We start from the raw sequence: 22,395 nt of genomic DNA, 5'->3' as shown, positions 1-22,395 counted from the left end.
GTGTTACAGAGAGTCTGGTAATGGACGCCTCGGCGTGATGCAAAGCCATAAAAGAAGGCCAAGTGATCAGAAGCAGAGAAGGAGAAACAATCCTGGCAATGATTTGGGCCCAGCAACATCAATGGTGAATGGGGAACCATGCTCTGTCTAATAGATAAGGCCGTGGGTTGGGTAAGATTGCAAGTTGCATGGTGGGTGTGGTAAGGTTTCTTTTTTAATGTATACTTTGAAGAGCTGTCAGTGATGGACAGTCTCCAGTGGTGCAAAGCCTGGACAATGACAAGTGGGATTAGAAGCAGCTGACAGGTTTCAACAGCACATGGGACTGCTGTCAGGAGGGATCAGTGGCAAGTCATGGTGTGAGGTCGTGATGAATGACCCTACAGTGTTAGGCTGACTCAAAATACTTACCTCCGCCCCATCGTAGGCAGCGGGCAAGGTCATTGCCTGTTCCCAGGGGCAGGATAGCCACAGGAGGGTGTTTTGCTATGTTTATCTTATCTGCAAAAAGAAAAACAGACATTAGAAGCCAACAGATCGCTGGAGTCAACTTTCCTTTTTCTACATCACCTGCCATAGCAGAGCTAATGAGGACAGGATTTCCCAAGGGCAGAATGAACCACAGCTGTATCCCCTGGCTATACATGGTGTATTGGTGTTTGAAAGCAATTTGACCTAATATGTTGTAGTTTTATATGTTGCTTTCTCAAACATGCACCTTTCTGAGCCCACTTCTGGCTGGGGAACTGCATCACAAAATTCGGAGAAGTGTGAATTTCAAAGGATAACCTCATTTCAGTTAGCTTATTGGTGCAGCAAACCAATCTAATAGCTTATTGGTGCAGCAAACCAATCTAATTTCCCACCCACCCCCATCCGTAGTTCCTTGAGCTCCTGGACCTCAGTTCAGAATTTCAGGAGACCAAGCCTGCAACCCTATCTATGTGTGCAACTTTCAGAAAAGGGAGGCAGGAAAGCTTCTTTATAATGCAGCCTGCAGTCAAAGATGTGGCTGGTTAATGCCAATCAATACATGAATCAATATATGGTCCTGAGAGATCTGCATTGGCTCCCAGTACGTTTCCAAGCACAATTCAAAGTGTTGGTGCTGACCTTTAAAGCCCTAAATGGCCTCGGTCCTGAAGGAGCGTCTCCACCCCCATCGTTCAGCCCAGACACTGAGATCCAGCACTGAAGGCCTTCTGGCGGTTCCCTCATTGCGAGAAGTGAGGTTACAGGGAACCAGACAGAGGGTGTTCTTGGTAGTGGCGCCCGTCCTGTGGAACGCCATCCCATCAGATATCAAGGAAATAAGGAGCTATCCTATTTTTAAAAGACATCTGAAGGCAGCCCTGTTTAGGGAAGTTTTTAATATTTAATGCTGTATTGTTTTTAACACTCGATTGGGAGCCACCCAGAGTGGCTGGAGAAACTCAGCCAGATGGGTGGGGTATAAATAATAAACTATTATTATTATTATTATTATTATTATTATTATTATTATTATTATTAGTATGAAATTCAGCCCTCTCCTGCTGCAGGCCCAGCTCCTTGGGCTTCTTGCCACAGAGTCTTCCCAGCTACAAACTTTTCCTTGTGCACACTTCAACAGTACAGAACTCTCCCTGTCTCCAGGCTGCATGAGAGACATGCTTTCAGCTGCCCCCGCTTTCTCATTCGTTGCCAACATCCATCTTTCTTTCAAGGGAGGGAAATCCTTGGCATGATGCTGCCAGAAGAAGGGAACTCCACTGAAGGAGCGAAAGGGTGCTCTGTTGTGGGGACGACAGAAATGATATGTCTGCAAACTTATGCATACTCACTTTGGAGTAAGGCCCATTGTTATCAGTGGATACCAAGGGCATTTCTCCTCTCAGTTCTTATCACCTGTGTATATTGCTTTGTCAGGTTGTAAGCCATTTGCAGAGGCTTGATCTTTTGTTCCAATTTGCACAACACTTCATTCAATATTAGATGCGGAATAATAATGACAATATTAACGGAGATGCAAATTGCGGAGGCGGTAGTGGGGGAGAGAGCAGCTGGCTACTCTTTCTGGCAGAGGAAGGAGGAGAAGATCATTGTGGCCAGGCTGTCAATCTGGAATCTTCAACGCTACAGACTGCTCCGTTTCTGTTCATAAACATTATATGGGGCAGAGGTTCGTGTGGACATACAGTTCTAAACACAATGAGGATCGACGTAAGACAAATTAACCACCAAGGTCACTCAGATACTTGTGTGTTTTTTTTAAAAAAAAGTTTAAAAAGTCCATTTTACATGCATTTGAGTCTTCTTGGTGGATGAGGTGTGTGCATGGAGACAGGACTGGTCCAAGATATTTTGTAGTCCGAAGCATGGGGCAATCTGGAATCCTCATCAGAACTCCAAAACCCTCATAATCCTTGTATGGGAACAGAGGCGAGCATGTTTGAGTCTGGGTATGTAGATGGGGCCAGCCCAATACATTTTGCTGCCTGAGGCCAAAATGTTCTCCTGCTCCAGCTGACTGGACTGGAACTTGACTCTTGCACCAATCCTAGCAATGAGACGCTGTCCTCTAGCAGCAGGCTAGGTTAGAGGGCAGCGGAGTAGGCTGTGTGCAACAAAGCTCTGTCCCTCACTGCCACCCAGCATCTGCTAGCTGAGGTGGTTGCCTCACTCTGGCTAGTGGATGAACTCTAATTTCAGCCCCTCAAAGGAACACGGGAAGCTGTCTTATATTGGAGTCAGAGTTGGACTATTGGTACATCTGGCTGAGCACAGTTCACACCTGGCAGAAGTCCAGGGTTTAAGGCAAATAGCCTTTCCCAGCCCTACGTGCAGATGCCAGGGGCTGAGTCTGGGGAAGCAAGTGCTCTGCTACTGACCTACTACAGGACCCCCCCCTCTCTCTTACACAGTAGTGACCTCAGGCGTATCAGCTATCCAACAAATCTAATGTACTTTGATCCATGCAGCATCCCTGGATCCCAATTTACCTATGCAGTCCAGGATCCATCCAACAGTCCCATCTCCTCCGCAAGCCAGAATACGGAAGTCTGGAGCATCACGGAAAAAGTTTAAACTAAGAGAAAGCAGAAGGAAAAGGTAGGAAAGCTCTTTAGAATAGCTTGCTTGCCATATATGGGAAAGAACACCACATCTAAACTGCTTTTTAAATTCACACAAAAACAAATGTGAAAAAAGGCACAGCAGCCCTGCTGCTCTCCAAAGTCCTAAATCATGCAATTCTTTCTCATTCTCAAGTTTGCAACAGAACAAAACAAGGAAAACCAGCGAAGAGTCAGCCTGCACAGCAGACATTCAAGAAGAACACCCATAAAGGAATACATGACATTTGTAAGAAAGATCTGCATGAAGGGGAATTCTTGTTGTTGTTTTATAAAATCCATGCAAACTTTGGACAAGATCTAGCAGCTGGTTGCTGCAACAACATCCAATTGACAGCAGTGCGATGGGCCTTAGCCACAAATAACTTTTGCAGGATGGTATAATTTGTATTCAGGTGTAATATCCACAGGATATCCATCAGGAGTATGTAGAGTCCCAGAGCCCAAAGATTTATTGCCTTAAGAAAGACATGGCAAATATCATAAACTCCAGCACGGGCTCCACGCATAATTCTAAAGAATTGGCAGCAGGCTGAGTTCCTCAAGCTAAGGTATATTAAGAAGCTTCAGCGAGAAGGGCAGTGGAAAGGGAAACTGGAGAGGGAAGGTGAGCAAAAAGCAAATGAGGAGTGAGAATAGGCAGCACAACTAAGAGGGAATAGTAAGGATAGCAAAATGGATGCAGGTTGATCAATGGATTTCAATACCCAGGAGTGGGTCCTCCTCGATCCAGGTTGTAAACTTGTCTGGGGTTGAGTAGATAATGGAATTTCCGATGAACCCTGAAAGTAAGTAAGAAAAACAAGAAGCGATGGCCCCTAAAAAGGAGAGTAAAGGCTAGGAGGAGGGAAATCTGTCAGTTTCACTGTGTCTCAATTTCTCATTTTCCCAGTCTTAAGTTCTCCACATTTCCACACTAGTTTTCATTTTTCTGTTTAAAAAAAGTCCTCATGAAAATTCATCAGAATTTTAGTGCAAATTTCTCCTAATATTACATGTTTGCAAGCAATTTTGCCCCAAAACACACATTTTTGCAAATCCATTTCCCCCTATTATAATGCACACTTTACTGCAATACATTCATTGTTGTACTCATTACTTGGCCAGAGAATTGCAGTACAAGATTTGAAGAAGTGCACATTTTTTGAGGATGTTTGTGCATCAGTTTGTGCATTGTTTTGGAAAGTGAGAATTAGGGAAGTTTGCCTTTAAATGTGAACGGATTCCAATTTCTCCCCTATCCCTAGCCAAAGCAGATGATTACACTTTCTGAGCATCAGCTACTCTCTACCCACACCACATCCTGCTCAGGGCAGCTCATAAGTGTAGCAAAAGTTGCCACCTTCATATTCAGAAAATGGAGGATGCTTTTGGATTGATGTTTACTGCACTGTGGACCCATCTTTTCTCCGTTTTCTTTATTATAAATTTATTTAATTTTTCAGATTTACAAACAATCATCAAGCAGACAAATAAAACCATTTCCATATGGAAATCTTTTCTCCTATTTCTAAGCCCCCTCTCTGAAATGTTTGCTTCATAAATACTTTTGAATTACAGCTGTCCTTACCAAGCCAAAGAGTTGGTGATGTCCCAGGCACTAGATAACAGGTATCAGTGACAGCCTTGCAACCACATTGAGCAGTGCTATCTGGGGTATTTCCTAAGCAGCACAATATTGCCGTCTGATTGCAATCTCTCTGCTATTACTTCCTTAAGGGAAGGTGTTTGCATTACTTACAATGATTACCAAATGTGTATTTACTGTACCAAAAACCTCTATGCTGCAGAGGGTACAATTTTCCAATAGGAGGAAGGGAAACATACCTTTCTCCTTGTCTCCCTCCACTCTTGGGGTTCACAAACACCAACAGTGGATGTGTTCCAGGCTTAGGGGTGATCTAGAAAGCAAATTACAAAGCAAACAAAGAGCCTCCTTATACAGCATACAAAACATCATTCATGCAAAATGGGGGGGGGATGAGTCATACAGCACTGCCACAGAGGAAGTAAGGCATGCAACTGGCAACATGTTGGATCAGCAGAATCTGGAGAAAGCTGGGAACCACCAATCTGTGCACTTATTCTTATCCACACCTATTCTGTCTATGGCCTTCTAAGCACACGAGCCACAGCCTCAGGAGCTCGGCTCTGTTTAATATATACATCCTTTGACTCAATAATGTTTGCCTTATGCTCCGCAAATATCCTCTTGTGCGCTTCCTGATATACATCTAGAGACTGAACTCTTTAAAGGACAAGGCAGGCATTGCTATTGAGACAATATTAGGTTAGCAGAGCTTCAGCAAGCTTGGGTTCTGTGGGGAGAGCTGCAGAAGGATGGATCCAAGGGATAATCTATTAACCATGCAAAATTCAACAGGGCGACTATCAAAGGATATTCCAGAACTAGCTTCATGGGGAGACTAGGACAGGGGTCAGCAAACTTTTTCAGCAGGGGGCCGGTCAACTGTCCCTCACACCTTGTGGAGGGCTGGACTATATTTTTTGGGGGGGGAAATGAATGAATTCCTGTGCCCCACAAAGAACCCAGAGATGCATTTTAAATAAAAGCACACATTCTACTCATGTAAAAACATGCTGATTCCCGGATCGTCTGCAGGCCAGATTTAGAAGGTGATTGGGCCAGATCCGGCCCCCGGGCCTTAGTTTTCCTACCCATGGACTAGGAGATCAGTGCAGAATGACATCTACTCCCAGGTATGCCTTCCTCCACAACTAGCCTGCAATTTAGGCATGGTGCACAAAATATAATTTTGCAGGTACACACACACTCATTCACAAGTGTAAGAGAAAAGTGAGAGAGCAAGTGTGATGTACTGGTGAGAGTGCTGGACAAGGGCAGGTTCAAATCTCCACTCAGTCATGAAGCTCTTTGGGCATGACCTTAGGGCAGTCACCACTTTCCAGTCTAAACTATCTCACCAGGCTGCTGCTGAGATACAGCAGGGATGGGAAGAACCATACATGTTGAGCAGGATAGAAGTCAAATAAATAGATACGACAGCAGCAGCAGCAGCAGCAGCAGCAGCAGCAGCAGCAGCAGCAGCAGCTGTGAACTGTCTACCTTCTGGCGGTTCCCTCATTGCGAGAAGCCAAGTTACAGGGAACCAGGCAGAGGGCCTTCTCAGTAGTGGCGCCTTCCCTGTGGAACACCTTCCCACCAGATGTCAAAGAGAACAACAACTACCAGGCTTTCAGAAGACATCTGAAGGCAGCCCTGTTTCGGGAAGCTTTTAATGTTTGATGTATTATAGTATTTTAATATTCTTTTGGAAGCCGCCCAGAGTGGCTGGGGAAGCCCAGCCATATGGGCGGGGTAGAAATAATAAATTATTATTATTATTATTATTATTATTATTATTATTATTATTATTATTATTACCTGTAGTCCATGCCCATCCACCGTGGTGGTGTTGTATCTAAAGGCCAGGGTTGTATCATCTGGGGATGTGCTGGATGGCGATTCACTGTCTGATCTTCTTGGGTGGGATTGCCTATCCTTTGGAATAGGGAAAATGCATAAAGGACTTTGAAGCATGGATGAAGGCCAGCAAATAACAAGGAAGCACTGACAACATAAACAAAGTGGGAAGGATGACTTCCTCCTGACTGGACTGAAATACAACAGAAAGACCACAAAAGCTCCAAGAGTTAAGTTAATAACATATTAAACTTTAGTATTAAAATACTGTCTGTCAAGCAACACAGAATACAAACACGCAGATAAACCATCAATAATACATTGTATGAAGTGCAAACCGTATCTGAATATAGTGAGCACACAGTGAATGGCACTGAAGGCCTGAATCAGTCATTCCAAAAGTAGTTTAGAAAGTTGTGTACACAACGATGGCTCCAAAGTTCAATACTTGACTTGCTTCCCAGGCTGATGTTGTTCCAAGATTTATATTAACTTCAAAATTCCACAATCTGCACAGCTGAAAAGCTTTCTGAGAGGCCCATACACATATTAAGAAAAGCTTTTTATATACATATTAAGCTTTTTCACGTGGATTTTTAAACACTGATGCAGCTTTCATGATGCTTAGATACCTGAAAAGTGAATGAATCCAAAATATTTATACTATTCTATGTTTAATCATATTTATACTGCAGTTTTCAGCCAAAATTGGATCTCAAAGCAGCCTTACAACACTAAAAGCATCACAAAACCTCATAGATTATTCTGAATAGCAATAGTAACAGAGGAATAAGTAAATATGAGAAAAATCCAGAAAAGAGCACCACATAATAAAATTGCCAAAATTTTCTTCTTTAGTATGTATCTCCAAGGGCTTCCTTCACTAGGATCTAATTCCCAGCTCTGTTTTTCCTTAGCAGTAGCAAAAGGGAAACCCTGGGCCATGATGGGGTTCCAAATTATTACAGCCATATGCCAGCTCAGCCAGCTCAGTGGATTCCACATCGGGTTAAAAAACAAAAACTGAGCTGACTCTTATAAATCTTCTGAATCCATTCCCTGTTTTAAGGTGTCCAAGTATGGTGTTTGCCATATTTTAAAATGTCCATGAACCCCTTTTCGAAGCAAATGTGGAGATGGTGGAACTGTGAGATTCATGTCAAGCCCTGATCAGGGAGCAAGTCAAATATTGAACTTTGGAACCATCAACGTGTCCATCATTTCAAGCCACCGTTGAAGCGATTGATTCAATATGATTCACTGCAGGGCCACAAAATTAAGAAAGATTGTTTGCACCAGTAGTGGATGGCATGGTGGGGCGGAGGTGCTTACCTGAACGCCTCGCTCGGCTGCTTACCAGGAAGGAGAGGGGGAAAGGTGAGGCAGTGGGGAAGGCAGTGCGGTGTCAATGCACTGGCAGGAGCAACGCATTGGCTCAGCTGCTGCGTTTGCACTGCGCTGACTTTGCTGCCACCTCACTCCCCTCCCCCCAGTAAGAAGCAATGACCTGCTTTCTGGGAGGTCGGGTAAGTGCCTTTGCCCAAGCAATCTGTCCACTACTGTTTAGCACTTTATGAAATGTATTACTGAATGCTTATCATCATGGCACTGTTTGACAGACAGCATTTAATATATTATACATTAACTTTGGGTCTTCTGTTATGCATTTTGGGTGGCTACATTTCCACTAGCAAGTAATAAGGTATGTTTTAATTTCTCTCCCAGTTCCAATGGTTTCTTCCCCCATGGATTTACAAGTTTATAGATTCTGGAGTGGGACATAAATCTGATGATAGAGAGATAGATAATGTCCTTGGTTTCCTGTTTTTAAACTTTATTCACAGAATGGTTTTTAATTAAAAAAACCGCTACTGTACTCCATATTTAATGTGCAATCCAGATCACTGGCATTTTCATGATTTTTGACCTCACATATACATTTTCTTCATTGGGACTCAATTACCAGCTTTCACTATTTCCCCATTTCTCATAGTTCTGAACACAGGAAAAAGTAGACATAGCATTTGAAAGTACAATGTTTGTACCACCACAGTTTCCTCATTAGGAAAGAGGAAACTTCTTAATTTGTGGAAGTTGTGAAGTACTCTTTCCACAGAGGTGTGTTTTAAATATTGTGCTTTTAATTGTTGCAACCCACCCTGGGACCTTCAAAGATAGAATGATCTTTTAAAAGCATATGCAAAACCACAAACCACAAAATAAGAGGCAGATTATATGCAAAACCTGAGAAGGAAACTACAAAAAGTGTGGAAATCTCTCAGTAATTGTCATTTTTGAGCCTGTCCATCTTACAATCTTGCACACCTTGGAGTGCCTGTGCCTATTCCAAGTAATCACAAAGTGGCTCCAACACAGGGATAGGCAACCTACAGCCTAATCAGGCCTGACAGGCCTTGGAGGTTGGCCCACTAGGCCACAGTGGGCAGACCATGCCCACCTTTCCAACGCTTGACATCATATAAGACGTCAAGTGGAGGAAACTTGTAGCTAAAATGAAGCTGGAGCTAAAATGAAGAAGATTTGGCTTCCAATTCTTCCTTTGAATGCAAAGGACCTTCCTCTGCAGGCAAGACTTGAGCAGCACCTGAAGAGAAAAAAAATGTTCCTTTGGGTCATCTGATGACATCCTGACATAAGGTGATTGACAGGCGGACAGCCCTACCCACTTGCCAAAATAGTCTATGTGGTGCTCAGGATCGCTTGATTTTGCTCATTATCCCTGCCTGCTCTAACAAGAGAAAATGCTTGTGCATAGACTACATCATATGGCACAACACTCTTCCTTTGAGTTTTTATTTTCAGCTACTTTCTTTTCTGCAACAAAGCCTAAGGCTGTATGCTAATGATTATTTACTTGAAACAATTGGAGTGATTTTCCTCTTCTGGCAAGCCTCAATTCACTAGCTGCATATAGTTAATGGAGTAGTGGGAAAGTATGGTAGCAGTAGCAGTGGCTCGATACGAAATACCCAGATTGCAAGCAGTTTGTCATTCAGCCTTCTTAGGGACACACCAGCTTTCTAGTAACGGACATAAGAGGCATTCTCTAGCAGCTCTACAGGAAAGTACCTTGGTTTTAAGTTAACAAAATCAGTTTGGATGGGTTGAAAATCTTAAGTTTTTGAGAGAGCATCATCTAGCGACCTTCATATGGGAGACAGAAAATGCCAATCATTAAGCCCATTTCATAGCTGTCAAGCAGACTCATTTACCAGAACAACTGGGCAGATGTGCGAAGGCAATAAGATGTGGTCCTTGAGCTGCCCACCATCACACTCAGGCTTCACATGAGAGGCACATTTGTTGTGAAGCTGCAAGAGGAGAAAACACAGCACAAAGATTCTCTTTAAATATATTTGTAAAAAGAAAGGCTGTTACAAGTAATGGCAAGGTGGTTTCTCTAACTGGCATTAATAAACAACATAAATAAATGTTAAAGGTAAAGGTAAAGGGACCCCTGGCCATTAGATCCAGTCGTGACCGACTCTGGGGTTGCGGTGCTCATCTCGCTTTACTGGCCGAGGGAGCCGGCGTACAGCTTCCGGGTCATGTGGCCAGCATGACTAAGCCGCTTCTGGCGAACCAGAGCAGCGCACAGAAACATCGTTTACCTTCCTGCCGGAGCGGTACCTATTTATCTACTTGCACTTTGACGTGCTTTTGAACTGCTAGGTTGGCAGGACCAGGGACAGAACAATGGGAGCTCACTCTGTCGCAGGGATTTGAACCGCCGACCTTCTGATCGGCAAGTCCTAGGCTCTGTGGTTTAACCCACAGCGCCACCCGCGTCCCAAATAAATGTTACCTGGCTAATATTACATTACATGTTGGAAATGTCAGAAGACAAGAGGGGACTATTATCATATATAGTGGGAATGCAAATTTGGGGGAGGGGGGAGAGAAAAGAAGAATTGGGGGTTAGGTAACTATCAAACAGAAAGCATCCTAGGATTCACTGGCTCAATTATGGTAACGTTATGGTAAAAGATGAATGAATATAAAAATTAGCCTCATATGTGGTCCCTGTGGATGGGGGACTGCTGATTTGGGAACTCCAAGATCAAATGTAGCCTTTTCTGAACTGGGGAAATATGTCAGGGTGAGTGGAATAAACCAACGTATAGATAGTGGCATGAGTTCATCGTACCAAATCAAGCAAGTAACAAAGCTCAGTCACATTCCATAGCTTCTCAACAATATTCAGTGTCGTGACCATTTTCACAATCAGGAGAAAAACCGAGGAACAGATTTCTTATTTATTCACAGGCATGCCGTGATTATTGCCAATATAGGAGAAACATGGCCTGCTGATGTAGGAGGTGACTTGCCTTGAACAGCTTAGCATTCTTTAAAAAAACACCACCACCCTTGCTTCACGTACTCACTGTGATTTGGCACCATACACAATGCAGTCCGGTAATGCCCTGGTAGCTCTTGATGCTTTTATGACAACGATCGCATTTGGCTGGGGAGTTCCCCTCAATCCATGTGTGCTGCATGACCTAGAAATGCATGAGACAAGGTGATCCATGCTGGAAAAGAAATTCAGGCACTCAATATGAGGCAACAAAGGAGAAGATATGCTCCTGAATGAGCGTCAGAATCGTTGTTCCTTCAAATGTTTCAGGATATGCTTTTGAAGCAAGGCATAAAGAAAGGAATGGGAAAGTTGGGAGGGGGAGTCTGTGATCCAACTATCGTGGTGTCTCATGAGCCTTCAGCTAAACTCACTGTATGATAAGGCAGGCTACTCACAATTTTAAAAGCCATTGGTATAGAACATTAGATGGATATTTTAGCCATAATACCACTATGAACTGCTCACATGGGCATGCACAAGCCAAAAATCATTTACTTTCTCCATTGCTTTTCTGAGTTCTTTCCCAGTCTTGCAGCCTCTGTTTCTGCTTTGTCTTGACCTTGCAGCTATGTTCTAGTACAGCTTCTGGTACCAGCTGCAACTCTGGCCAATGTTTTTTTGATGCGCTACTCTCTCTCCGACTACAAACCCAGCTAGAGTTCCAGCACAATTTCCTTATACATTGACTGATAGGGCTGATGACCATCCTGGGGGCAGATGCTTTCATTCAGAGTTCAGGGAACCTGGAGCTGCTGGGCTCTAAGAATGTAGGACTCTGCTGCCAGAACCTCCTCTGGAGAAATAGCCATATCTGCAACAGTTGCCCAGAAGGCAGATTCCTCCCTTTTCAGTTTGATACTTATGAACTATTCCAGCAGTATGGCAATTCGGTGGTAGCCTATAAAATACAGGTCCTTCTTGGCACAATAGTAGGGCCCTTATGACTGTGTGGACAGCATGATCTGCATTGCAGATGGCCTGCCTTAGATGGAAGGTCATCAATAAGTGAACACATGCACTAGGCATTCATGAATGCCTTACTCACAGTTGTATTTCTCTTTGATTTCACGTAAGTGCTGATGCAGGGGGCAATCTCTTTGGACACGCATCTTTCATGGACTGTGTATTTACAAACTGTAGAGAAAAAGAAAAAAAGAGAAGCTCTAAGTTCACCCTATATTCAAGGCAAGCAGTTTCTAGCTATTTCATTAAACACACAAGACGTAACCGGCTGGACTTTTGAATAAACAAGGTATACTATTCATTGTACCAAATTGTAAATTTCAACGGAAGTCTCATAAAGTTCAACAAAAAAGTAGAAGACCCAGTGGATCAGTTCATTTTCTAGTCAGTTCATTCATAAGGTCCATATATGTATAAGTGTCTATTCCACCTGTCTGTTCATCAGTAGTACAGGCTCTAGGTAATGCAAATAAATACAATATTGTAATTTCACACATTTTACTTCATTCTACTGATGAAGCCTAGGATGGTGAAACAAGGCCAATATTCTAGAAATCCTTGTCTTAGAATCTGTGAAAGGATTCTGTGGAACTGTAACAACCCTTCATGTGGATTATTGGACTCTATGAACAGACAGGAGGAGTAGACTGCTCCCACCCATCCAGACAACCGAAAGGCATTATCAGAGATCAAGGTCTCATTCCAGCCAGGCAAAAGTATTTGGGGTGCAAAGCAGTGAGGAGTGTGGCCCAGGGAGACTTCTGAGGGCCAGATAGAAAGACATAGAGGCCCACAATTGCCCCCTCCTTGTGCCTGAGGTTCCCCACAGAATGTTGATGACCATTTGCAGTGCATAGTAGCAGCTGTAGGACTGGGAGGATATTGGGGCACACAGACTTTGTTGCCACTGCCTAGATCCCTTTGGATCCTAGGAAAGGGTACGAATTTTATTCAGCAAGTAGAGGTGAGGCCTGGCTTATGGTTCATCTGTTTTACCACATTTGGAAGTTACGCATCTAGAAAGATTCCCAAACATTCCCAGAATAAGGAACCCACTAGAATTAAATACGGAATCCCTTTTTGCCGTGCGTCAAAATTAAAAAGGAACAAAATAAACCAGGAAATCTTTCTCCTCATCTGTCTTGGGGATTCTGGCATTGTTGGCTCCACTTCATTCGCATGCAGCTCAAAAAACAAGGGCGAATCTCACATGAGCATTGTACAAGCAGCCTATCTGGGCACTTACAGGAGCAGCACAGGCCTTGCTTCCTGACGCCCAGCAGCATAGTGCGACAAAAGTTGCAGTAGGCAGGCTTCTTGAAGTGCTTCAGCCTCCACGCATGCTGTCCATCATCCTTTACATTCTACAGGGAGGAAAAAAAGCCCACTGAGATGGAGTGGAAGATACAGAGGAGAGATGGCATCTCTTGCAGCACCTTTTCCAAGATAACCTTTTCAACTCAGGATGACCAGAAACGTGATGTAAACTACCTGCAAACTGATTGTCTGAACTGGTCCATTTACAGCCTCCACAGCATACTAACATTTTTGAGGATGCCGGTTAGAAAATGTAAAAGAATAACTTAGTTATGATGTAGACAGATCTTCATAAAGCCCTTTAGAATAATAAAATAAGCTGCCACGACATAGAAGAGATGTTGTTTAGACTGCAATCTTTATGTGCTGTATATGGTTTCTTTTTTTTTACAAGCCTCACTTAGAAATGCTAATTATTAAGTGGTATACAAGTGCCCTAAATAAATAGATGCGGTTACCTGGGAGTAAATCCCACTGAACTAAATGGGACTGACTTCTGAATAGACATGTATAGCTTTGCACTGTCAATGACTGTGGACTATCAAGCCAAATTAGAGGATTATGCATTTTTAAAAATTTGCACTGCTTACACAATTGTAAGCCTACTATTTCCAAGCAACTATGAATTCCAGAGAAACAAATTATACAAAGTATAGTAACATACAAGAGAAAGATTTTATGGTGTATCATTCATTATCTATACTATTTGTTTAATGTGGTATAACCATTTAAAAAGGAAACAGAAAGTCTGTAAAGGTGCTAGATTTTCCGCAGCTTGAAGGCAGTATCTATCAAAATTATTTCTATACTACGATCGCTATAACACACAAATTAGGTGGGTTTTTTTGTTTTTGCTCTACCATGTTTTCTAGCCAGGCAAGTTTCACCAGTTTCCAAGGGACATTGAAGAGATATCAAGAATAAATGGGCAATAAAGGCTCGATCGTAGTTATTTAAAATGGTATTATCTGAAGAAGAAAGGTTTGATGGAGAGTAAAGGTAAAGGGACCCCTGACAATTAGGTCCAGTTGCGGACAACTCTGGGGTTGTGGCGCTCATCTTGCTTTATTGGCCGAGGGAGCTGGCGTACAACTTCCGGGTCATGTGGCCAACATGACTAAGCCACTTCTGGCGAACCAGAGCAGCGCACGGAAACGCCGTTTACCTTCCCGCCAGAGCGGTTCTTATTTATCTACTTGCACTTAATGCTTTCGAACTGCTAGGTGGGCAGGAGCAGGGACCGAGCAACGGGAACTCACCCTGTCGCGGGGATTCGAACCGCCAACCTTCTTATCGGCAAGCCCTAGGCTCAGTGGTTTAACCCACAGAGCCACCCATGTCCATGGAGAGTACGGTGAGTCAAATATGACAGCATGAATGCAAACAGAACAAAAGCACCTAGGCGTGCTTTATTACAGGTATGAATGTTAGGTAACCTAAAATACTCTCTTCTGATTGGTGGTGGTAACTGGTACCTCCATTTGGCACATAAGAACATGAGTGGAAGCTTCTAAGCACCAAACCAAATAACTCTTTCACCTCCTACTCGTAAAAGCTATTCCTTTGTGCACATAAGAAGAATGTGTGAAAATGGATTCCTCCGAGTGCTTTTTTCCTAAGTCACACACGCCTACGTATGCCACATCAATACTTGCAAAATACTGCTCTGCTTAGCAGCTTAAAAAAATTTAAAATAAATATCTGGCTTTAGTAGCCCCCTTATAGAGTGAGTGACACTCAAACTTCCTCCCATTGTGGAATGTCTTTATAAACATCTAGTTCTTGTCATGGCACAGGGATCTCTACCCCCAAATTGAGAAAAACTATCACACAAATACCCAATATGCATCACAAGAGCTTCATGAGCATGGCCATCAAGGGCCCATTGTACAATCTGCAGATTCTTCTTCTTATTTTTAAAAATGCATTTCAACCAAACCATTCGCTATAGAAAGGCATATGATGGGCAGTACTCTGTAAGGACAGGCAAAGCAATGCCTACTAATTGGGGCTGATGGGAGCCAGCCAGGAAAAGTTAGAACTGGATGAAATCCACTGATGTCATGGTCCAGGAGAGAAATGAATGAGAGACTGTGAATGGTCAACTAGTTCCAGGAGTTCCTAGACTCAAGGACTTAAGAGATCCAGGTGGCCAGGTAGGATAGGTCATCTGCCACCAAATGTGGTCTTGGGTGGCTAAATTGGGATTCTTGGGTTCCAGGATTAGAGAGTTGAGGCAGAGGAAGAACTTCCTGAGGTTGGGTGTTCCAGGCAGCACTTCCTTCAGGACCTGAAATTGGTTATCTATGTTTCTGAATGATCGGGGTGTGTGTGTTTGTGTTAGGCTTTGAAGTTTATATGTTCAAATATATAAAAGGATGTCACATAGAGGAGGGAGAAAGGTTGTTTTCTGCTGCTCCAGAGAAGCGGACATGGAGCAATGGAGCCAAACTACAAGAAAGAAGATTCCACCTAAACATTAGGAAGAACTTCCTGACAGTAAGAGCTGTTCGACAGTGGAATTTGCTGCCAAGGAGTGTGGTGGAGTCTCCTTCTTTGGAGGTCTTTAAGCAGAGGCTTGACAACCATATGTCAGGAGTGCTCTGATGGTGTTTCCTGCTTGGCAGGGGGTTGGACTCGATGGCCCTTGTGGTCTCTTCCAACTCTATGATTCTATGATTCTATGATTGAAGTAGCAGAATGTGAAATTAAACAAAACAAAAAGAGGTTCACAACCCAAAACTACTTGATTACATCTAACTTCTATCTTTATTAAAGTAAGCTACATTTACCTCCTTTTTTATATTTGTTATAATTCTTGTTATAATTCTGTTAACAAATTTATTGAATGCCAGCAGCAGTTCATTAATTTTCCTTGTATAAAACAGATGTTATTTGAGAATCTGACTTTTGACATTCTGCTGCCCTCGTGTGGTTTAACTTTTGAAAGTAGCTGTATTAAAAGAACAAAAACCTTTCTTCTTTTCCTTTGCTATCATTGACTTTATTCTGTGCTCTTTTTAAAGTTCTGTTTATCTCGAAAGGGCTTGTGGAAAAGATGCTCCTTGAGAACTGCGCCTGTAAGCTATTAGGACCTATGTTTGTTGACCTTGACAACACAAGTGATTTACCGTATTTTTCGCTCTATAAGATGCACCAGACAATAAGACACACCTAGTTTTTGGAGGAGGAAAACAAGAAAAAAAATATTCTGAATCCCAGAAGCCAGAACAGCAAGAGCGATCGCTGCACAGTGAAAGCAGTGATCCCTCTTGCTGTTCTGGCTTCTGGGATAGCTGCGCAGCCTGCATTCGCTCCATAAGACACACGCACATTTCCCCTTACTTTCCCCTTACAGGGGGAGGCAAAGCATCTTGGCATGCATGAGCAATGGTATGCATTAACATTAACACATTTAGTTGCCTTGCCAAACGTGGATGCACCAAGCTGATTCCTGTTCCCAAAGAATTCCTGTTCCTCAAACACACATTGATATTGAATAAGGGATCTGACTTTTTATCAGTCTTTCTAGCCATCTTTTTTATCCCACCAAAAAGCTGTGGGCGATAGTCACCCAACACTCTCCCGTGAACACTAAGGCTGGATCTACACTGATCTTTAAAAATGCTAAGAAAGAAACCGTTATATAGCTCTCAAAGCAATTTTCCATTGACTGCTGTACAGCGCCTCCTGGTGTCACATATTTACAACGCATTTATAACATTATATCTTACTGTTACCAGATTTTTTCCAATGAATCTGGGGACACTTTTTCTTTTTTCTTTGGAAGCTGAGTAGCAACAGGGAGTCAGTAGTGGGGATGGTGAGACAAAAGACCTTGGGCCCAAGCACACATGCATATTGTATAAAGGTGCAAAGCCCTTCTTTTGTACCCTGTGAAACATAAATGGGTAGTTTTTTTAAAACTGGGCAACGGCGCGCTGCCCGCCCATGACTCTCGAGCCTTCCCCGATCTCCTGCCCCCTTCCCTCCGTTTTGATAGATTGGGGAGGCTCGGGAGTCACAGGCGGGCGGCTGTTGCCCAGGAAGGGCCAGCCTCGTCGTGCAGTTGGCTCTGGCTGGCTTCAGGAGCTGCTCGCTGCTCACTGCCGTGGCGCAGGGAAAATGGCGGGCACCACGGTAGTGAGGAGCTCCTGAAGCCAGCCAGAGCCAACTGCGCTACCAGGTTGGCTCCGGGCTGCTGAGGCTGCCGCTGCCACGTTTCCCGGGGACAGATTTGGAAATCTGGGGACATTCTGGGGACAGAATTTGTCCAGGGACAGATTTGCAAATCTGGGGACTGTCCCCAGGACTGTCCCCGGGAACCAGATGGGGACATCTGGTAACCCTATTATAAGTCACCTCTTATTTTTCCTGACTGGCAGCATCTCTCCATGGTTCTAAGCAAGCCTCTTTCTCAGCACTTGCTGCCAGAGATCCTTTTGACTGGACCAGGAGCCTTCTTCATGAAATGTGGGTGCTCCACCACTGAGCGGTGGTGCCTCCTCCCTTATACACATCAATGTTTTAAATTGGGGGTGGGGAACCAATGATTCCCGAGATGTTGTTGGATTACTGAGGGAAGCTGGAGTCCAGCAATGTGGAAGATGGGGAAAGCTTGTTTTGGGCTGCTTCAGAGGGTAGGACTCGAACAAATGGATTCAGTTTCCAACTAAACATCAGGAAGAGCTTACTGATGGGGTAAAAGCTGTTCAGCAGTGAAACAGACTCCCTAGGAAGGTTGAAGACTCCTTCCTTGGACGGCCATCTGTCATGGTTGCTTTAGTTAAGATTCCTGCATTGCATAGATAACCCTTGGGGTCCTTTCCAACTCTACAATTCTATGATTCTCTGAACATCTGGAGGTTCCCCATAACTCCTTTAAATACAAGCATTTGTTGAAACTGCTCACATTTTGAAGTGCTGTAAGATTATTGAACCAAATATACAAGTAGAAAGAAACTGGGTGTATCATATATTTAAACCCTCATTGAAAGAGGAGAAAAATCTTGACTAGCTACATTTTTTTTACTACTCAGTTGAACATCTTTTATAGGTTCCAGTTACAGATAGGTAGCCGTGTTGGTCTGCCATAGTCAAAATAAAAAAATTCCTTCCAGTAGCATCTGAATCTGTATCTGAAGAAGTGTGCATGCACACGAAAGCTCATACCAAGAACTAACTTAGTTGGTCTTTAAGGTGCTACTGGAAGGAATTTTTTTATCTTTTATAGGGACGCGGGTGGCGCTGTGGGTTAAACCACAGAGCCTAGGACTTGCCGATTAGAAGGTTGGCGGTTTGAATCCCTGCGACGGGGTGAGTTCCTGTTGCTTGGCCCAGCTCCTGCCAACCTAGCAGTTCGAAAGCACATCAAAGTGCAAGTAGGTAAATAGGTACCGCTCCGGCGGGAAGGTAAACGGCGTTTCCGTGCGCTGCTCTGGTTCGCCAGAAGTGGCTTAGTCATGCTGGCCACACGACCCGGAAGCTGTACGCTGGCTCCCTTGGCCAGTAAAGCGAGATGAGCGCCGCAACCCCAGAGTCGGCCATGACTGGACCTAATGGTCAGGGGTCCCTTTACCTTTACCTTTACTGAACATCTTTTGGCTCATCTTCTCTGAAGTTAGGCCATCTACTCACAGTTTCCATGCCCAGCAGAACGAGCAAAGGAATAGTGGTCATGCCACCCCGAATCCACTCTTCCAGCGTCACAGTTCCATCATGATCATAGTCTATTTCTTCCATCATCTCTTTCAAGATCTGTAGAAGACGATAAAATTTAATTAGAATCAAAAGATCCTCCCTCAACCCACCAAACTAAAGTTATTCCATTGGTAGGATATATAGCAGATCTTCAAGGGTGCAGCAAAGAGAGCCTTCATGACCATGCTCAGCAGAGACTTGTATATGAATGAAACTCACCGGCCTCAGTTCTGTGGAGTCCCACTCAAGGTATTCTGCTACATGAACCATCTGATTGATAATACGATCTAGCTCCTGTTTTCAGAAATAAGACAAAAAGGAAGGTAAAGGGGGGGTATGTAGATGTGTGCACATCTTCAGCAGGGCTGGATAACCTGTGGTCCTCCAGATGTTGCTTGAACTTCTAATTCCCATCAACTCCAGCCATTATGACCAATGGACAGAGATGATGGCAGCTGCAGCCCAGCCACATCTGGAGGACCACCAGCTTCCCCACCCTGGATTTACAGTAAGGTAGTAATATGCATCTGCTGACATTGCAAACATATATCACTACACAAGGAAGGCATGCTGTCTTTATGATGTAGCTATGTGGGTTCGGTTTCTCGTTCTTGGAGGCTGTGAGGATAATTCCACTGAGGAACTTCCTCAAGGGTAATATATAATACTATGTGTCGCACCCAGAAAAATAGCAGGACTTGTATGCAATTTCTAGTAAGAAATATGGGATCTCAAGCCAATATACTGTTAAGAAAATAGGAAGTCTAGCATATCTAAGCTTCATTAAAGGCCTTGACAGCCTCAAAAGCTGTATCAAAGATGTGTGTGTGTGTGAGTGTGGCATCAGGCTTGAGCGGGTCCTGGCAGCTAAAGGTCCCCTTACATTTGCCATTGATGCCCTCCCTCCCTTGGTGCTGCCGCCACTACCACCAACATCAATGGCTCCCTCTGTCCCACTCTTAAAAAGAGCAGTTGGGTTTCCAATAATGCCTTGGAGCAAGGCTACATCCGAAAAACTGGGAAACTGAATGGCTAAACTCAGCCATATTGCCGCCGCCACTAGATAAGCCTGCCAGGACCTATTGGCATAGGAATAGCTCATGAATGGCTTGCTGATGCCACACCTGCCCCCCTGAGACCTAGGAGCTTGACCCAGAGACCAATCAGATATCACAGATGTGCATAGGATCCTCTGCACATGGGGAGGCCTCCAAACATTTAGAAAGACTTGTGTCCTCGCCTTCTTGAGAAGGGTACTGCTTTGAGAGATGGCTTACCGAGCTGTCCAGGAGGCCATTGCCATCTGTGTCATAGAGGCGAAACATAACTGCAAGAGAACACAAATGAAGAGCAGGCATGTGGTGTGGGCCACATATTTTTTATTTTTTTTTAAAGCAAGCAAATCCATAGACATGTTTGATAATGGCATGTTTAGCATCACGTCTAGTTTGGCCCTGGAAGGGAGGGAGGGTGGTGAGAGAGACCAGGCTGAAAGTTCGTTGCTGGAGTTGGCTGGAAATGAAACTGCAGCCCTTGGGAGCCGTCCAAGTTGCTTTCCAGGGGGATCTTTGGCCTTGAGAGGGGGGAGTGTCCATTGGCCCCATACTCTACATGTACCTTTTTAAAGAAAGCGGATGTTATTAAACCACACTAACTTTCCAGTGCCCAAGGGGTTGGCTGGGTACCTCTCTTTCAGCTACGCTCTTCCTATTGGAGTAGCGCATTCGTTGATGTTGAGAGCCCTTCACTGTTCACTTCCCGTCAGCACCTAGACAGAAATAGTTGCCCTGTGAAGTCATGTGCAAGCTTAGACAATGGCCTAGGGTTGAGTGCAGTCAGGTTTTGGTTCTGGCCTGACAAACAGAGGCCCTACTAAAAGATTTTATGACACACCAAACCCTGCATGCACTTAAACAAGCAAGTGACACCATTCTACCTATTTTATAGATTTTACGTTTTCTGAACATGCTCATCAGTGAACTTAATATAAGTGCACAGCTTGGGCAGTGCAAACACCGACACTTGGCATCCTTAGGCAGTTGCCAGGGTGCCAACAGCCTTGTGGAAACAACTACGGATGCCACTTTGATTTTATGTGTGTGATCTGGTGCTCCTAGCAGTATCAGGTGGTGGGGTCTAGCCACTATCACATCCCCCCCCATTAAAGTTTGTGGGGTATTAAATGGCAACTAGACTCATTAGCTTAGCATTGCTTGGAGTGCAGAGTGTCATGTTAAAAGGCCTAAGATGATTAGAAATAAGAACCTGGGCTGTGCTTATTAGATGGCACCTTTATTTCAGTGTCCCCTCCTTGTTTACAACTACATGCAGACTGGTGTTCTTCCTACCAGAATTCCCTTTCTCCTTTTTTGCCTGCTGTAAGTCTTGGGCTTGAGCAGCCTAGGCTTCGTCCCAAGTGCTATGGAATTCTGAGTCTGGATCAAGGAGTAGATATTCCATAAACATTACTCTGGGCTGCCAGGTAAGCCCTGCACAGTCCACTGATGGAGGATGGAACACAATGAGCACTTTGCTCCTCAGACTTGGAGCCAGGGGCGGAGGAAGGGGGTGCGGTGGGTGTGGTCTGAACCCAGGTGTCACCACTGAGGAGGGGCGTTTGACAAAATGCTGGGCAGCACTCACAGCGGGGTCTGCAGCGCACCTGAGCCACTGCATCTCTCCTGGGAGAGACGCAGTGGCTTGGGCACGTGCAAGCTCTGCGCTGCCTGTACGGTTTGCCCACTGCCTCCCCCCCACCAGCTGTAGGGCAGCTGAGTGGGAGGAGGCCGGCAGACTCCGCCCCAGGTGCCCGAGCGGCTTCCTCCGCTGCTGCTGGAGTCAGCCTTGGGCATCATTAACAGCTGATTTAACATGCAGGAAAAATAACAATAATAAGGAATGCCAAAATCAACCAACTAGCAAAATAAGGGATTTAACTGGCAAAAAAATAGCGTTCAATGGTTGCAACTATCTGGTCCTATCTTCATGACAATGTTATTTCATCAGAGCTATCCTGCCTGTTGATCTCAGTGCTGCTTTGGGTACTGTGCTTTAATCCTCACTTGTATTCCTGGTGTCATGTTGAGTTGTGTCTATCTTTTGACCTCCACATTCTCCGTGTGCTATGACTCTTCAATTGCTTGGCTTGCTCCATATAATGTCAGTTTCAACTAATTTTTGTTAGGTGACCACATGAAAGAAACTGACTGTGGGGCGTTTCTTTTATGAAAGCTTCGTGCAAAATTTCTTTGATAAACAGAGATGTCACATCCATCAGTACGTGGTGTCTTTTAAGAACAATTAAAAAGCAGAAGAAAAACAAGCCAAGGGCACCAGAGGGCAGCCTTGCACAGTTTCTTGAAATGCTAATGTAACAGAGCCATAAATTATTTCCCATGGCTTTGACTCGGTGCATTGTGGAGAGTAATAAATAAGTAGCAGCTTGCCTTCCTCCTCCTCATCATAGCACAATTGCA

General features: G+C 44.1%; 1 protein-coding gene across 1 annotated transcript in view; it reads right to left on the bottom strand.

Annotated features, from left to right (window-relative positions):
* DGKG (diacylglycerol kinase gamma) overlaps positions 1-22,395 on the bottom strand; it is a 114,803-nt gene that overhangs the window by 38,061 nt on the left and 54,347 nt on the right. The window contains 12 exon segments of the mRNA XM_081192583.1: positions 412-501; positions 2,982-3,067; positions 3,821-3,895; positions 4,941-5,014; positions 6,520-6,636; positions 9,792-9,890; positions 10,965-11,081; positions 11,985-12,073; positions 13,149-13,266; positions 18,857-18,976; positions 19,139-19,213; positions 20,197-20,246. Coding sequence (XP_081048709.1) covers positions 412-501; positions 2,982-3,067; positions 3,821-3,895; positions 4,941-5,014; positions 6,520-6,636; positions 9,792-9,890; positions 10,965-11,081; positions 11,985-12,073; positions 13,149-13,266; positions 18,857-18,976; positions 19,139-19,213; positions 20,197-20,246 — 1,110 coding nt within the window.

The sequence above is a fragment of the Podarcis bocagei genome (genome assembly GCF_964188305.1).
Source record: "Podarcis bocagei genome assembly, chromosome: 4".
Lineage (NCBI taxonomy): Eukaryota > Metazoa > Chordata > Lepidosauria > Squamata > Lacertidae > Podarcis > Podarcis bocagei.
This window is presented reverse-complemented; position numbering and strand designations above follow the sequence as displayed.